This window comes from Kwoniella pini, chromosome 4 (assembly GCF_000512605.2).
Source record: "Kwoniella pini CBS 10737 chromosome 4, complete sequence".
Taxonomy (NCBI): Eukaryota; Fungi; Basidiomycota; class Tremellomycetes; order Tremellales; family Cryptococcaceae; genus Kwoniella; species Kwoniella pini.
In genome coordinates, this window is record NC_091719.1 from 1,485,843 (window position 1) to 1,503,733 (window position 17,891).

At 42.0% G+C, this 17,891-nt stretch overlaps 7 protein-coding genes across 7 annotated transcripts; 4 read left to right on the forward strand and 3 right to left on the reverse strand.

Moving 5' to 3' along the window:
* Positions 1-129: 129 nt before the first annotated feature.
* Positions 130-3,115, forward strand: I206_103573 (cysteine-tRNA ligase; the record flags this gene model as incomplete). The annotated part of the gene is made up of 10 exons (XM_019153196.1): positions 130-222; positions 289-377; positions 433-529; positions 616-1,014; positions 1,106-1,654; positions 1,715-1,822; positions 1,890-2,015; positions 2,068-2,165; positions 2,224-2,494; positions 2,573-3,115. The coding sequence occupies 10 exons, from the start codon at positions 130-132 to the stop codon at positions 3,113-3,115; spliced, it is 2,373 nt and encodes a 790-aa protein (XP_019013357.1).
* Positions 3,116-4,725: 1,610 nt separating this feature from the next.
* On the reverse strand, positions 4,726-5,306 carry I206_103574 (uncharacterized protein; the record flags this gene model as incomplete). The annotated part of the gene is made up of 4 exons (XM_019153194.1): positions 4,726-4,757; positions 4,824-4,961; positions 5,061-5,133; positions 5,229-5,306. 4 exons carry the CDS (start codon positions 5,304-5,306, stop codon positions 4,726-4,728), a joined length of 321 nt encoding a protein of 106 aa, XP_019013355.1.
* A 2,313-nt stretch (positions 5,307-7,619) lies between these two features.
* I206_103575 (uncharacterized protein) lies at positions 7,620-8,638 on the forward strand (the record flags this gene model as incomplete). The annotated part of the gene is made up of 4 exons (XM_019153193.1): positions 7,620-7,865; positions 8,062-8,315; positions 8,384-8,552; positions 8,618-8,638. 4 exons carry the CDS (start codon positions 7,620-7,622, stop codon positions 8,636-8,638), a joined length of 690 nt encoding a protein of 229 aa, XP_019013354.1.
* Positions 8,639-8,773: 135 nt separating this feature from the next.
* Positions 8,774-10,516, reverse strand: I206_103576 (uncharacterized protein; the record flags this gene model as incomplete). The annotated part of the gene is made up of 11 exons (XM_019153192.2): positions 8,774-8,827; positions 8,891-8,937; positions 9,007-9,220; positions 9,285-9,312; positions 9,377-9,511; positions 9,565-9,595; positions 9,653-9,767; positions 9,835-9,859; positions 9,929-10,058; positions 10,117-10,240; positions 10,298-10,516. 11 exons carry the CDS (start codon positions 10,514-10,516, stop codon positions 8,774-8,776), a joined length of 1,122 nt encoding a protein of 373 aa, XP_019013353.2.
* A 1,302-nt stretch (positions 10,517-11,818) lies between these two features.
* Positions 11,819-12,667, reverse strand: I206_103577 (uncharacterized protein; the record flags this gene model as incomplete). The annotated part of the gene is made up of 4 exons (XM_070202793.1): positions 11,819-12,174; positions 12,239-12,370; positions 12,428-12,515; positions 12,605-12,667. 4 exons carry the CDS (start codon positions 12,665-12,667, stop codon positions 11,819-11,821), a joined length of 639 nt encoding a protein of 212 aa, XP_070058894.1.
* A 693-nt stretch (positions 12,668-13,360) lies between these two features.
* Positions 13,361-13,731, forward strand: I206_103578 (uncharacterized protein; the record flags this gene model as incomplete). The annotated part of the gene is made up of 3 exons (XM_019153190.1): positions 13,361-13,372; positions 13,437-13,524; positions 13,589-13,731. 3 exons carry the CDS (start codon positions 13,361-13,363, stop codon positions 13,729-13,731), a joined length of 243 nt encoding a protein of 80 aa, XP_019013351.1.
* Positions 13,732-15,687: 1,956 nt separating this feature from the next.
* On the forward strand, positions 15,688-17,804 carry I206_103579 (uncharacterized protein; the record flags this gene model as incomplete). Its single annotated transcript, XM_019153189.1, has 4 exons — positions 15,688-15,724; positions 15,795-16,543; positions 16,599-17,576; positions 17,634-17,804. 4 exons carry the CDS (start codon positions 15,688-15,690, stop codon positions 17,802-17,804), a joined length of 1,935 nt encoding a protein of 644 aa, XP_019013350.1.
* Positions 17,805-17,891: the final 87 nt, after the last annotated feature.

The following is a 17,891-nucleotide window of genomic DNA, read 5'->3' on the forward strand; positions in this document are numbered from 1 at the left end:
GACATCTACATTGGCTCTTCTCGATACAAAACAGCTGACAGTAGCTGTATGAGGTCAATCCTTCTGCTGACAAGACGCTCCTTATCACCTAATTCAAATTACATCCATCATCCGAATCGCATCTTCAAAATGTCTGTGGCTACAAATTCAAAAGCTTCTACATCGACTTTACCCGAGCAAGAACCCGTCTTGAGAGTGTATAACTCTCTTACGAGGTCGAAGGTGAGCAGCTAGAAGCAGAAAAGTCTTATGTCAGCACAAGCTGACAAATTGGTTCACGGTGCTTAGGACGTTTTCAAACCCCGTAAACCTAGACACATAGATTGGTATAACTGTGGTCCAACCGTATATGATTCAAGTCATATGGGTCATGCAAGGTCAGCTCTTTCAGCGCCATGTGTAATCCTCCAGCTGAATTCTGGTCATTTGTAGGAATTACTTAACCCAAGATATCATCAGAAGAATATTGAGAGATTATTTCGGATACAATGTTAATTTCGTTATGAATATTACAGATATAGACGACAAGGTAAGTCAGCATTCGAATTGCTTAATCACAGTATCTCATCAGGTAGTATTACTACAAGACAGAGCACTGATTCGATATGTTGCCAGATCATATTAAGAGCTAGAGAGAAATACTTATTAGATGAAACTAAATCCAAAAACACATCAATAACACCAACTTTACTCAATGATACAAAGTTAGCATTTTCCAAATTCCTCTCTGGCAAATTAATAAAATCACTTCCATCAATTCCATCAGGATTATCTGATTCTCAAGACGACTTGCAGAATTTCTTGATAATTATAGAAAAAGATAAATCGGATCCTATATTCGCTGAAGCTGCTCGACAAAAGGAAGAGAAATATACATTATACTTGGCGAGCTTGCTTAGAGCTCACGGCGCTATCAAGAAAGCTGAAGCTTTGTTGAACGGATCAAGTCAACAAGATGTGGTTGATCTGGTGGATGGGACTAGTGATGTACTCGGACCGTATTACGGTGAAACTGTGCGTGTTTTTGTCTGAAAGTCCTATCAACGAGAATACCGTGAACGATGAGGAATCTGACCCGTCAGCTAACGTGCAAGTAATCTTACAGCTCGGTCACACAATTTCTGATCCTATTGCAGTCTCGCGTCAACTTGCGTTATATTGGGAAGACCAGTTCTTTCAAGATATGTCAAAACTCAACATTTTACCACCAAATACCAAACCTAGAGTATCAGAATATGTCAAAGAAATAGTAGAATTTGTCGAACAGATAATAAACAATGGTTTTGCATATGAAGCTGAAGGTTCAGTTTGGTTTGACGTAAACAAATTTGATGGAGCAGAAGGTGATGGATTTAGACATGATTATGCAAAATTACAACCTGGTTCAAAAGGAAATAAGAAATTATTAGATGAAGGTGAAGGTGCTTTAACTGGATCAAAAGGAAAAAAACAATCTGCGGATTTCGCTTTATGGAAAGCAAAATCAAAACCTGGTGAACCTGCTTGGCCTTCACCTTGGGGAGAAGGTAGACCAGGTTGGCATATTGAATGTTCAGTTATGGCATCAGCAATTTTAGGAAAGGGTATGGATATACATTCTGGAGGTGTTGATTTGATGTTCCCTCATCATGATAATGAGTTGGCTCAATCTGAGGTAAGTGTGGTATACACTTTACTTATTGCCATTCAGTCAGCTGACACGCTTATAATATAGGCATACCATGGATGTGAACAATGGGTCAATTACTTCTTACACACAGGTCACTTGCATATAGAGGGGTTGAAGATGAGTAAATCGTTGAAAAACTTCATCACCATAGATGTGAGTCATTCTCCGCTCTCAACACCTATACTTGCTGCCTCAGCTGATATGATTTTGACTCCATCAGGAAGAATTGTCGAGAAACACAGCTCGAAGGTTACGTTTAGCTTTCATGCTCCAGACATGGAATCAGAAATTAGACTATAGTCGCGGTTTAATAGCTGATACGAAGGCAAAGGAAGAGACTTTCGATGTAAGCCAGATCTCATGGTTCCGCAATATTAGCTGACTCTATGCTCAACCAGAACTTCTTCGCCAACGTTAATGCTAGATTATCGCAAGCTGGACCTTCGGCAGATGGATTACATCAGAATGGTCCAGCGGAAGAGGCTTTGACAATCGAGTGAGTGGTGGCCTAGACTTGGAAATTCTGGGCTCGTGGCTAATTTGTTCATATTCAGCCTATTCGAAACTCAAAAGGACTTCCACGCTGCTCTTTGCGACTCCTTCAATACACCTAATGCCATCCAATCCCTTCTTGATCTCATCGCTAAGACCAACATCTACATCTCTTCGAAAGGACGAGATGCCAATTTGAATGTAGTGACCAATATAGCGGAGTGGATAACCAGGATGTTGAGGATGTTCGGGCTTGGTGAAGGCACACCAACGAAGAACGGCATTGGCTGGGGTACTGCTGTTGTTGGAGGTGAGGAGGTAAATGGACAAGATGTAAGTCACCCTCTACCTGATCGGCCTCTCGAATATGAGCAAAGTGAACTGGCGCTGATATTTCTTACGTCCGCTCAGATATCATCACAAATTGAACCATGGGCCAAATCGATATCATCATTCCGAGACGCAGTTCGAAAATTAGCAATGGATAAATCACTACCTCCCACCGAGCTATCTAAACAGATTTTGGCTTTATCCGATAGGTTCAGAGATGAGGAGGCAATTGCACTTGGATTACAATTAGATGATGGACAAGGATCAGATGGAGGGGCATTATTCAAAATTGTTGATCCACAATCACTCATAGCAGCTAGAGAAGAAAAAAGGAAAATTGCAGCTGATAAATTAGCTAAGAAAGAAGCTAATGCACGTGCAGCTGAAGAAAAGAGAATAGCACAATTAGAGAAAGGTAAAATAAGTCCTAAAGATATGTTTAAACCACCCAATACACCTCAAGGAATATATACAGAATGGGATGATCAAGGATTACCTACCAAAGATGCTGAAGGGAAGGAAGTTAGTAAGAGTTTATTGAAAAAATTGGCCAAGGAAGTGAAAGTTCAAGAGAAATTACATGAAGCGTATTTAGCTTGGGTTAAAGAGCAAGAAGGCAAGTAATCTGGCCTGATTTAGGAGATTTATGAATTGTAAAAAGGTGAAGAAGCTGAGATGCGAGGGTGTATATATTGATGACTGGATTTCATGAACATTAATACCATGCAGATATATACATTGATTGACTAATCTACCGAAATTTAATGATTATCTACGGTTACCATTGAATGATTCTGGTTCTACTAATCATCCTTATACGAAAATTATAGACTATTCGTTATTGTTATAAGAGAGAAACTATACAAGTAAAAATGAATGATTTGACTTACATGGATTTGATTCTTCTTGTGCCATGATATGTACGTTGATATTTTGTTTCCAACGCTTACTATTATTCTTGGTCATTACACAGTTAGCATAATTGTTCAGCACAATGAATGTCATAAATTGGACCTCGAGGAGTAAGATCAATCAGCATGATGATTGTCTATCAGCATCAGCAAAGACGTCATTTGACCATTTCTCAAACACGCCAAAAGCGCGAATAAGGGAAAGGCAAAAGCCATGTACGATCATTCTTCATCATGATGAGTTGTCTTTAGGTACTGCGTGTGAGCACCATCTCGTTCCAGGATATCAGATATCTGGACAAGATTTTTGATTTTGGAGCATGATCCGAGAGGGGACGTGGGAGAGTGCACAGGCAGGAAGTCTTATGAAAACAAGATGGCATAATTAAGTGGGCATAACTTACTGTTGACTTCCGCCCATTTCAATATGGCGCGAATATCAGTCTTATGGTACTCCCTCACAACGAAATGGATTTTCTAGATGCCATGCCTGTTTAGCTGATACCCTCATCAAGATACAGCAGACGGCTGGGGATAACTCACATTATGTCCCGGAACTTGCATATTGGAAAACTCAGGATAAGGTTCGTCGATGTTTTCCCACTTATCAGACATTGTGAATGAAGGCATTGTGAGATGAGAACTATAATGATTTTCTGAAATCTCAATATGCGTTTGAGCGGAGAGAGTTGCACAAGTAGTTATTCAAGTGAGCTCAATATGGATAAGAAAGAGATCTAAAGTGAGAATGAATCGAGGAGATGATCGAATCCACTTGATTCAAACGAATCATTAAATACTTCCAATCAAGCAGAAAATGTCATCCTAATTGATTTGTAATGGAGGATGTTTTCAACATGCACTAGCCACGATTTTTCGGAAGACGTGATAAGCAGAGTCCGAAGAAGAATCACACAAGGAAATGAAGTTTATCGATTGCGCTAGTGGGAAAAATATTTCCCTTCCCTCGAGTCAAGCGAAACGAAGAATCGTTCAACTCTCGTTTCACGTACACATGTGACTGTTTCAATCGGTGATTTTATTTCGTCCAATCCGAGGATCTTTTTGTGTATGGTCTTTGATGATTACGATCTTGATTGGGTTGATGTAAAATACATTTCCGGCTAGTCAGATCAAGCGGACGATGAAAGTGGCAAAATTTTTGTTTCATCTCTCGTCAGCTCATTGTAACATATTTAAAATGCTAGGTATTGACTTGTCATCGACTACATGATCATGATCTATACTATACCATACAACTTGATGGAAATTCTAGCTTCTACAAAACGAATGACACATAGTGAAGAAATTAAAAGAGGATTTCTATGGATTCCAGTAGAGAGCATACAATATTTCTGTACAAACGATGAGGATGAGCTCAGACTTTAAAGTGGTAAGCATTGAATGTTGAGTAAACTCACTCTGACAATAGCAATATCCGAGGTGATATTGAAGTTGTCCCAAAAAATCACCCAATTCATGGTCAATAAAAGGTGTATCTCTGCCATAAATGACATAGGTATTCCCGGCACAGCAGTATGTTGCAAATCCGATCGTACCTATATAAGTTGTCAGTAGGAATGACTGGAAAGCAACAGCATGACATTTAAGGGGTATACGATTTGAAGAACCTGATGCAATCAAGACTCTTGACTTACCAGGACTGTTGGCGAAAGTCTGTATCGAAGAATGCACAACGTGATCGTTCGACGGTATCATCATGTACAATTGCTATATATTAGTATATCTGTCAGCTCGATAGTAATCACTTAATGAAGCTTCTTTTGGGCTTCATTTCACTGTAAATTCTAGACGCTGAAACTCACAAATTCCCCAGGAATGTTGAGGTATTTGAATTGTGGCCAATCTTTGAGCAATCGCTTGCTTGAGAATGGCCAGACCATCACGACAACCTATTGATCGACTTTTTAAGGAATAGTCCAAATGACAGGCTAATCTGTTTGCCCGTTCTGATACTCTGTAACTCAGAGTGTTGAATAGTATGATTGTGTATGTATCAATTTTGGCTGCAATGTGATTGACAAATGACACAGGTTTTAGTCCGCGTGAATCTGACTTCATCAAGGATCCGAGGAGATGAACATTGGACAATCCATGATTCTTGGCATGTTCACTGATCGTAAGACCTGCTGATCACTTTCGTTCCGTCTTTCTTTTCCGTCTTTTTCAGTAACCTGATTGACGTCTAGACTACCTGATCCGGTTAGCATGGGAAATGACCCGCTACCCTAGATACGAAAGGATGCAGATATGCAGATCAGTCCTCAACACCGTTCCTGTTGGATATACAGCGGAACTAACAAACACATATCGGTTGTGCTAGTTTAGGGAGAAACTGAGGGGTAGTAGCACATCATGGCATGTTGAATTCTCATCTTTCAATTTATCGCTTGAGTTCATCGCGACTGGACTTCTCAGCGCACCTAAATCACCAAGTGCATAAGAGAATGTCGTTCCTTCACACGATGTTGAGACATAATTTGCTACGCTTACAGTGTCAACCGAAACAGCATCCAATGTTCACATGATTCGGATTCTTACCGTCTGTCATTCGTGGCGTTTTAGCGCATCGTTGCCCAATTGCGTACTCCTGCTCAATTTGTACGACTGTCATGCACAGTCCTACTCGGGCTACGTTCGTATGACCTGGAGAGATCTATTTTCCACCTGCACGTTCCACTACTCTATTTCCTCTTCGATTATTTGATTTCTCCGATCATTAAATCTGATCTTAACCGAAAGATACAGCAAAAAGCTAGCACACAAGATGGGAGGCTTGATTTGTAAACACATATCAGGTACGCGAGGTATATATGGTTGACGACAAGATTTTGGTGGAATCCTTCCGAGCGGTTCATGGGTAAGCCAGATCTCAAGAATGTCATGTTTCCTATATCTGACTATCCTTCCTCAGAGACTGTACTATTTAGTACATCAACCAGGTAGGTGGACTCCTATGGTCATATTTCAAGAAAGCTATAAAATCTGTAAGATCTTCAACTTTCGAATAATTGCCAAGAATGTGCTCTTATCATTTCGTTGTGATTTAGCACACGTGATTAATTACACGTATAACCACAACACTGATCTTGAATCAGCTTTTGTGTTGGGGGCATCACGGTCTTTCGATCCGATGGAATTAGATTTGTTTTTGACTGTCGTGCGATCTACATGTGGTTGTAAGTGCTCGTGAGAAGGTAAGAGTTGAAAAGATCTTATCTACTAATAATCGGTTCTATTAGCTATTGAATATGAGGTTATCAGGATTTCAGCGTGAGGCTCATGAAAAATTGACAATTGGCAGTATTTCATTTAGCAAAAAGTGCTCCGATGGAAGAATGCTGCGGATTATTCTTTACTTGACGACCCTAGATCGGGCAATCAAAATTGGTGAGATTGGTAAGCTCTCCGTAAAGCTCAAGAATTATTGGTACATCCCTGAGAGTGAGCTGACGTTATTATATACTTCATCAATTAGCGAATACAAAATGAACTTCCCTTATACCGGATCTCACACCGAACATGCTCCAGTACCTTGCACAGATACTTCTGCTGCTGGATGTCTTGGAGCCTTTTGGAAGTAACACTATTGGTGAAAGGCTATATAATGTCTTTCCATAGCAGTAGTGTGTTTTGTGGCTGCGTCCTCTGTCATATAATGTAGTCTGACGAAACGCTTGGAGTTTTATCCAGATCAACATCACTTTTTGTTGAATCTATTAATTGACCGATATTCGTTTGAATCCCGCTGGAAGTCTGCACTACGGAATCTGGCTCATGGTTTGTAATTTATCAAATGATAACCCATGCATACTGCTTTGGTATGTTTCAGATCAGGGTACACTGATTTTACATCAATGATCTTTATTGAAAATGTAATTCGCTTCCCTTCTATGCACCATTCCTTTGGTACAATTCTGGATTTTGTTTGACGCTCGGACCACCGATAAATGATTTCATCAGTACTTATGGTCAAAAAGTGACGTAATGCCATGTCATCCGTACAAGTTCTTTTCAGTCTAGGAATCACTATGTTAGGAAGGGGTATGAGGTATATAAACCCCCTTTGATTTTTATTTCATCTTCAATCTTCTTCTTTTTTTTAAATTATCTCATTGGTTTAAAATCTCTGCTACATTCAACTTTTCAACCCTCTTGCCTTTTTTGACTCTCTATCACACTTCCGCACAGACACCATGTTGTTTAGACCAATCCTTCTCATCATCTCAACTGCTGTTGGCACCTTCGCCGCTGTAGCTCCTAGAGCTCATTGGCAAATTACCTACTCGGACGACGAACCCAATGAAGTCATGGCTAACGCCTACTTCGAACAAGATCAACAAGACGATATTCAACCAGAATCCCCCGTATACAAGTACGTATCTGACTTCCAAGGTGAACAAACCTACCAAGAACCTCCAGAGGAGAAACACAAAGTTACAGTAAGTCACAAGTCCAGCAGCCATTTTACCCCTCATATACATCTACATTATAGAACTCTCGACTATCCTATCTCTATCAGCATGTTCTCACTTACCGACACTCCCCTGGTTCTATTCTGTTTTTGTCACATTCTCTGCCTCTGGCAGGCTTATCTATGATGGATATTGAGCTGACGTAATCTTCTTGATATCGCAGCTCATCAGCAACTGTAATTCTGGAAAGGCCGTCTACACCGATAACGATCATCCTCAACCACGAGGTAACGGTACATACCCAGGACTCGTATCTGGTATAGCATATCTTCAAGAATTCGAGCATGCCCATTGCCAATATGGAGGTGTCAACTGCGGTGCGGTCCAATTCACACTCTCCGATGGCTCTGGTCATGGTATGATGAACAGTGCCAGTTACGATCTCATGGACGCCCCTGGTTTTGGTAACCACAAATTGTGAGATCTTTATTCCACATCATCGTCTTGTTATTGCTCCATTACTAATTATTTACATCACTGTATAGCCACTACAAGATGAATTATAAATTCGAAGGTGAAACTTACGATTGCGATCGAGGTTCCGCTGCTGAAGGACCTTGTACTGGTGGTACTCCAGAACAATGTCCCGGTGGATTCTTTGGTGGTGACTGGTACAGTGGCAGAAGAACGGAATGCCGAGGTTCCGACGTCGGTGTAAGTGATATCACTTCCACTGGTGTCACACGTACGAGATGCTGATTGGGGAATTTACCTCTTAGATCATCATCACATTCTGCTAAGAAGCAGTTAGTATGAAAACATCGAGTGTGATGACCGCGCAGACTTTGTAGTTACATAGGCTCAAAATTTCATGTATGATATATATATGTCTACTTATGGAACTGAAAGCACGCTGGACGTCCTACCGCCTAGTCTTAAGCATTGTGCAAATCCACAGTACCGTCTTCGATGTTGATCACATGGTATACCTGGACAATCGTTCGTAAGCACAAAGACGGATACCCAAGTCATAGAATATAGGATGGACTTGCGGTATGCAGAAATGCTTCTCCCAAAATCCATGTCTCATCTGCTTCGTCTATCGCCACCATGAGCATCAGTCAAGACAACTTTCAAGGTCATTTCATGCAGCTTCTCATTGACTCACTTCCCTTATATGTATCCATCAGAGCCCAGCATTGGCCGTCTTCTTGTGACGTACTGATGAGCTCCTCATATCCCACATTGAAGGTCTTGCCATCGAACGTGAAACTCAAGGAGGTCAAATTGTTCTCGCCCAGAGGCGATGAACCATTGACTTTCTTTCCTCCATCTTCCTCCGTAATCTTTCCATATATGGTACTCAAGATGTTGTCGGACATCTGTATTGACAAAATTATTTGTTACTTCCCATTTTCGAAATCCGAGAGGAACAAGCCAACTTACACTAGGAGGTATACCAATTCCTAGTGATCTGATTTACATTACATCAGCGTAGAGTCTTCGCGAGATAAAATATCTCATCATACAGTACATACCCTGTATCCAGAACAGCTTGTTGGTTAGAAGCTACGGTTGTTTCACCAACAGATACTTTAGTCACGTTGATGACGTACACTCCATCGTCTGGTCGTGCTCGAGGTAAAGTGATCGGTTCAATATTGGTGGTGAATCTGCTGATACTGATCAATCAGCATGATCCTCAAGGTAAACAGATAACGCTCACCTCTCTATTGAGTTGCCGAAAGCCATCTTGCCTAGTTCACAGGATAAATATGTTACTCAATGAGTATACTAACGCGAAAAGTGCTCACCTTCGTCAACTGGATTGTTTCTACCGGGAAGGTAAAAGCCGATCTTGGGACTAGGTATTTGTCCTTGTGTAAACAGCGAAGACCCGAAAGTCGAAGTGTTGCCAATTGTGAGTTTCTGACAGCACCACATTTATTATCAGTTGGGATTACTCAATGATTATGCAAAGTGGGGGTACGTTTACATCGTCTGCCAATCCCAAAGTACCGCTTAACGATGTTGACGATATGTTAGTTTCCTCTTTCCACAGTACGCTGGGTTGGATTGTACAGACTTACCTGTATAGATGTCCATGCATAGCTATTTCTTCCGATATATCCGTGGCGAGGAGAATCCTCAGATCTTCTACATAATATGATCCGAGGCTGACACTTGTATTGGCTAAACATCCAGTAACTGTTCCAGCGGCTACGAGCATCATTCAGTATCGGAATAGCTCGTGATTTGTTTGAATAAGCTAACGCACCATACTGTATGTCTTTTCTTTCACATTCCTCGGGCAGAACAGTATCCAGTACTATCATATGTGCATCTCTACATGCTTGACAGCTTTCATGAGCTCCCCAAAGCTGTGAAGATCCGGTGTCCACCTGGAAAATCATATATCTCAGCCATTTCCGCCAGTAGGAGCAACAAATTCGACTCACGTGCATCGGAAGTAGAATACCTTCTATCACCATATTCGCTGTAAAGATTCCGGCTGACTCATCTCGCTCCAGAGGTATCGAGCTATCTTCAGCTCTTCTGTCTATCAAGTGGCCTTGATCGCTCCTAGAAGCCTGGATTTGCTGGACTGTTGGGGAGGTGGGTAGAGCTTGAGAATAGTTCAACAAGACTAGTCCAGCTAGTATGATTGCTTCGAACATCACCGATTTGACTGATCCTGTATTTCCAGCCGTTCTGATGCTGGCTAAAAATCAGCAGATACGGTACTTATACTGAATCCAACAGTTTTTCAACATTGAATGTACTTTGGGCTTTGCAAGGTCTTGTGCAGCAAAAAGGTCCTTTGTCAAGAGAGCTATGACCTCATTATTTTGAATCCTTTCATATTTGAAGGCCATCTATCAGAGTATTTTTTGCTAAGCATGGGAAAAAAGGAGCGGCAGCTGGTTTTGACCTTTCCTTCAAACCATATCACATCAATAGCTGATCAAAGTGAGCCAAAATTAATTGTCCATCAGTTGCCTTCCTATCTATCAGTAAAACAACAAAGAATGATTTCGTGAAAGCGGCTTTGTATACTATGATACATTATCATATATGTATATTCACTCATTCTTCACTATTGCACAGCTCTTTAAGGTTTTTTGGGATCTGGCCATCATTCTTCCTCCATACTTAGTTCACGAGTCGTCATAACAGCTAACTATGACTATGGTCGACACCTGCGAGTCAAGATGATCACAAACTAATTTCTTTCTCCCAGTATACACCTTCAGAATGGCGCGGGGTTTGCTAACTTACTGTACTGAGAACCTAAAAAAGCTTTGATGTCTGCACAGACTAGTTTGATGTCTTGCTTTCTGTATGGAGTGATTCGATAACACGCAATAAAGGTAAGATCATCCGTAAGTTTGGTGACGGCGATTTTGTTGACTAAATTGGTCCAGCTTGGGAATCAGCTATTTCGGGGTGGATGTATGATCGATACTTCCAGAGAAGGATGACTAGGAAAACAGGAACTCACCCAGATCAGAGACTGTATTCGAAAACTCGAGACATTTGTCATATGTGTCCAGATTTTGAAAGGAATACACTCGGAAATGAAGAGCCTATATCTCTCGTCAGCTTAAGTATTAGTCTTGTTTGTGAAACTGATACCAGCATTGAGAGGCAGGGGGGGCTTTGAACTACTTGCTCCCATACCGTGTGATACGCTTAGCTTCCTTGTGGGGGTGAATGATAGAGTGACGATCTAAGACATAGGATGTTGAAACAAAGATGTATGATATTTCATTCTGAATTCCAATCGTGATCAACCTTGATCGATATATATTGATCCACGCTTTGATCCAAATCCAATACGTCATCAAAGGGTGCTATCTTCTCGGTTGACATTGGTACGAGTTTTAAAGCGGTCAAAGAGAAAGCTTGGCCGAAAGTCTGTAAAAGATTGCTGATCATATATCACGATATGCATGCTGAAATATGGAATTATCATCTGCTCAAACTTCAGGTAAAGGCTTCCCCTTTTTCTGCGACTTCTTTGATCCTTCAGATCCTGCGGCGATTGCTTCTACTTCAGGCTGCTTTTCAACCGTTGTGGTGGTTTCTTCGACTATCATTTCAACCTTCTTTCCTTCTACCTCAGTCTCTTTATCACCCGAAGATGCAGCTTTCTTCTGCGGTTCTTCAGCAATGGTGACCTTCTTCTTGACAATTTGTTTCTCTTGTACAATCTCGGATAAAGGGTCTTGGGCAGAGATTATTACGGATCGGCCGGTAGCCGAAGCTATTTTATCCGCAGCTTCCTTCGCAATTCTAAGATGAGGTCGAATAATTACCAATCCCCACCAATGATCTTTACACAATTATGTCAATCGTTAAAATCATAAGAGTGTAGACGATTTTAATTGTGTACTTACAAGGAGCAGGAAGGCCGTCTAAGGCACAATCAAGGAACCTCACCTGTTTATCCTTCCATGCCCTTTGTTTTCGAAATTCAATCTCATGAGTTCCGTTAGATTTAAGCTCAACCATCACTAAACATTGTCCAACTTGATCCGAAGTCACCATCAATATGACGACATGGATGTGTGCATAAGACAATTTACCTCTTTCGAAAGCCGGATGACCGACGATTCTTTCTTCTACTTCGACAGGCTTCCAATTTCCTAATCCATATACATCATAAAATCGAGACTGCGCGTAAAAGTGATAAGCTTAAATCCCGGTTGGTTATCATGCCGAGCTTAAATGGTCAATTAGGGTAAAATATTATAAGCACTGACGTAGATCCGAAATTTGCCGCCGGTAGGTGACTCCCACTTTACGGTTGAAAATGTATTGCCCATATCTTGATGATGAATGAATTTTGAGATGGTAGTTGTTGTGGGGTCGCAAAAGAGAAAAGAAAAGGCAACGATGACGTTGAGGGTGCTAAGAAAGCAAAGAGTGGAAATAGGGGGAATTCTTTACAACGTAGCTAGATTATCGCAATGACCCCTTGAATGACGGAGATAGCTAGCATCTGTCGAGGCGACCAAACATCGTGTTTGATGGAATTGCCAACTAATCCATTGATCTGATAACTTCACCTTCTGAAAGTCACACGACGATGGCATCTGTATACACAGCAAGAAACTTTCAGGGTTGTTGCCAGTAGAATAAGTCAAAATGGGACAAACTTCTCTGTACCTTGATTAATCCGCTAGTATGGAACCCAAACATGAGGCTTCAAGAGCCAAAAAATCAAGAAGCATGATCTTGCATACAACTCATGGCTCGTTTAGAGACGAGGTCCCGACCACCATCCAATTAAAGTATTTGGAAATTGAATGGCGTCATCAACAGATTGCCTGGTTCTCACCGCCTTGGCCGTATAACGACACAGTCCGAAGAGTTCAGAAATTGTCCCAGAAGGGGATTGCGATTCATATATATATGTAATATTCTAATAAGGTTTCGCAATAGCGTACACGTCACCTGAATAATATAAGAGCTCCCCAGATAGAGCAATCTCCTACCTTGATTTCAGAACCACAAAAATGGGTCTAAACGTGAGTGTGCGAAACCACTCAGTCTCACCACCCGTTGTCGAACGCTGATAATCTTGGCTGACAGTACTTGATCTACACTCACAATTCTGGATTCAATTTCGCGGGCGCGGATTGGGATAAAGCTATGAGAGACAGGTCTGGTGGAACAAATAGTATGTTTAAGTGCGGCTGGCCCGTCTCATTCGATACTTGACAGGCGGCTGACTAGCTCAATAGTCGGAGTAGTGACCTACTATGCTGGTGGTCTCAATTATGTCAGATTTGAGAAAAACTCCCCTTGGTCTGGCCCGGAAATGGGCAGCATCAATGCGATACTACGTGATTTTGTTGGTGCAGTGCAATTCGTGTCTTCGAATTAGTTATGTCTCACAGGAACAAGTTATATCGCGTGTGGTGGAGATTCAAAGTGATTGAGATGTCTGCATTCAACTGATAGCTAGATGTTATGTATGTGATCTCCAGGAACCTGATGTATAGCATTATATCCAGCTTCATAAGCGCAAGCATTTCTCGTGGTCTAGCCAGAATCCTTCTACACAGGCAAAAGCGATGCATCTTCCCTGTGAACAAGTTACTCCGTCCGTTCTGACTCCCTCAATCCGAGTACAGCTATAAACAACAGACAGCACAAATATCAGTTCAGCAAATGATCTCAGTACAAAAAAGCATCACTCACTCCGTTCCCATTTGCTCACCGCTGCTCTTCGTCGACGCTTGCGCTGTGTTTAACTCTCCGTACATACACCCTCCGCATGATTCTAGTTCCTGCTCAATGTCGATACACTTGAAAGTGTTCAGCTCTATTTCGCCATAGACATCTAATTAAAATTATCTTGACTCACCTCATATTGACCATTCAGCTCACTTTGTATCAAACAAGCTTGATATCCCTGTGGACAAAAGGTTGCCTTCCCTTGTCGCCCCCTGAGTATGTCTTTACGCTTACGAGAGATGAAAGCGCTTGGCAGAGCATCGATACTTTCTGAGTACGTGGCCCAGTCACCTAATCCGCATACTGTTTGTAGATCATCAGGATTGGGAATAGATATTGAACAATTGCAAAGGATATGACTGTCGTTATATACTACAAAAGCGATAGGATAGCCTGCGCAGGTTTCCAAGCAGTCGATAAGGCTGTCAACTTGGATTTTAGGAAAGCCGGGACGATATAAGCAGCCGGAGAAAGACCAATCACTTGGTGAGGGTAAATAAAATACCTATCGTTTTTCATTTAGCTGTATCATCGCTGGAACGTACGTTGATGTAGATTGACAGTTCATCGCTCACCTGTATATTTGGATAATCACAAAGACTTGCAGGTACAAGGAAACGTCCATCCGGTTGAGTACTTCCGCATTGACATATTCTCAATTCTGGGAAAGGGGTTTGATCATCGGGATCTGGCCAAGAATAAGAGTATTCTGTACCGTTGACTTGACAGAGACCCTGTGTCCCTATCAACTATGGAGTAAAAACAAGATGAATATGTAAGGATGCTTACTTGACAATCGATCAAGTAACTATCGTAGCTGACACCTCCCTCTTGCGGCAATATACTTGAATCGAAGCATCCTACGTAAACGTAACTGAAAGTAAAAGTTAGCAGGGCAATGTGAGTGATTAAAAGTACAAATATCATCTTTGAGCGAATCCTGCAGAAATATTCATAATTCAGTCGATGTACTGAAAAAGAAAGGACTGATGGCGAAGTTATACACAACCTTTGATGCTCTGCTCCTCTCAGAGGTGGAAGAACAGGAATCACCATAAGAACAACAATGATTGTGATGGAGCTGTCAAGTACTTTGATTCGGGTAAGAGCATTCGAATGATCCGGTGAAGTCCTTGGCTGTATGGCGGTTAAGCGTCATTGGAATGAAAGAATGCACACTGATCTTCGTTCGTTGTTGAACCGAAGAAGCCGGACGCGCTTGTCTACCACACTGCATAGCAGATATACTAGATTTTGCTGTTAAGAACGTGGCTAAATATGGTCCTAGCTAGTCTTTCGCGAAAATTGTTTGCCAATGAAGGTTGCAGCTTGGGATTTCTATCCAAGTGTGTCAAGAATGACTTATTAGGCTGTCGGTTCGTTTGAGAATAGATAAGAATCACGTAATGTTGACGTCGAAGTTTCGGCCATATGCGCTTGTCAGTAGATGACGTGCTTGTGAGTGCTTATCTCGTATATCTCAATAAAAGATCTTAGCCTAGTTTTCGTATGTATGTTATTTTTCCATCTTCTATCCCGGATAGTCTCGCATCCATCGCTTTCCTCGAGTCATCTTCCCTCTGACACCATCATTGATGATATTATGACTTCTCAAGCAAGCTTCAAGCGACGAAAAGATGGTAAGTACTGTTGATATGGGCTAAGCTAGTCAACAAATATTGAATATCAGGCACTAATAAGCAAAAATAGGTTGTCGGACCTGTCGTCAAAGGAGAGTTAAATGCGATAGGGATAAGCCATCTTGCGGTCATTGTCAACGACTCAGCTTGGTCTGTCGATGGCCGGAACTTATCGATACTTTTACTGAGGATGGTCCTTCCCGCCCGAAACGTCAACAAACCTCGCGCAAGCGTATTCATGCTTCGCGGAGTATGACGACAAACGATCGATCTTCAGTTCAACTGCCCGAAAATACCAGATCTACGCAGAATTCAACAAAGGACGTTGCTGAAGACTCATTAGATCTGCCAAATGCGGCCTCGTCTTCGTCAAGTGTACAGCAAGATGTTACATCATTCACAGATACCTCTCCCCCTGACCTTCCCGGTTCAAATTCTGGAAACAATCAGGCATCGTTCGATCCAGTCGATCAGTCTCTATTCAACTTCAATAGTGGAAATTATGATCAACACAACACAAAAAACGCATTCGATCAGCTGCAATCATTTGCTGATGTCAACGAACCGTTGTTGGCGGATATCAATTTTGATCTTTTCTTCGGCCTGAACGATCCGTTTGCTGCTACTTTTCCAACGATTACCGGGCTTGATCTGACGGGCAATCTTCAAAATAACGCTCCGTTCAACCTTGCAGACTTCTCGGATGACTTGAGTGGCTCTCGTCGCAGTTTCTGTACACCAGTCCTTCCAGATGCGGTCGATCAGAGAATAGCGACGTATTTTTTAGAAACAGTCTCCGATGGAGCCATCACCCGACAAGTGAGTCAAGAAACTAGCCATTGATCAGTCGTCACACTAACACAAGCCATTCCAGCATAACACTCCGAACTATTATATATCGCTTTTCGCTGCTAGTTTATTCTGCCCGTCTTTATACGCCGGTATGTTAGCTTGGTCCGCATGGCATATGGCCACGACCGTACCGATGGATCCTACGGCTCGTCAAGAATGCCTCAATTACGCGGATCGCAAGTATAGGCTATGTGGAGAACTGCTATTCCAGAATCTGGAATTCGTTAATACTGATTCTGAAACGGATTTAGAAGCTGTGTACTGTTCATTTATGGTGTATGGGCAGTACGGATTGGTGACCTGCGTTCCTTTGGAAAAGCTTCGTCATTTGCTGAATGAGGTAGACAAGATGCATCAAAGCCGGCCGCTGGACAGCAAGAGTTCTCCGTTGCTTCAACGTATGGCCTCCATTCTCGCGCTGTACGACATGAAGACCTCGCTGTTTGGTTTGAGCGAGCCCCTCTATACCCTTCATCTTGGTGCTGCCATCTTCAACTCACCTGAAACCACTGTCAGTACAGGTGCTTTCAGCTCAGTCTCCTCCCTACATATGTTGTATCTTTCAGCTCAATCCACCGTCATCGAAGGGAGATTACGGGAAGCGAGAGAAGATCAAGACGTTATCGGAGTAAGAAGAATTTTACGTTTAGGCGACGAGCTGTACGAACGGATCTGCAGTATCGACAAATTGCTGGATCCGTCTAAATTGGATCTGTATGTCGACGAACTGCATCCCATAGACGAAAATCCGAATCCTGTCATGACTATCCAGCAGCAATCGATCAATCACGATATTCGTTTCGAGATCATGCTTGCGTGCATGTATCATGGTGTTGTGATCCAATTATCCCGCATACTCAATTATCCAACACCAATACGGTCAATCGACCGGACAATATCAATGACTTTGAATTTAACTCGTCGTGATCCGATGACACTGCATGGTGTGCTGTCGCTACCAATCTTCTTTGCTGGGCTTGAGACCAAAGATACGAACAAGGTACGCCTACAAAGTCTCTGTACGAGAAGATGTCGAGCTGATGTTTCTGAAATACAGTATCAAGAGATTCTGGAGTGGTTTGACACCAACAACACAGGGGTGAATGGTGCAGCGCGGGTACAGAACACTCGATATCTCTTGGAAGAAGTCAAGAAAGCAGAGAGTGATGGTCAGCGAAAGGATGTAGGCCAGATCATGCGGCGCACGAAACTAGATACTCTAGTCTAAACGTCGGTCAGAGAGTAAAAGCATATGGGGATTGGACGGATTTCATATCATGTTGTATTCTGATTGCTCTTTACATTGCTGACAAGC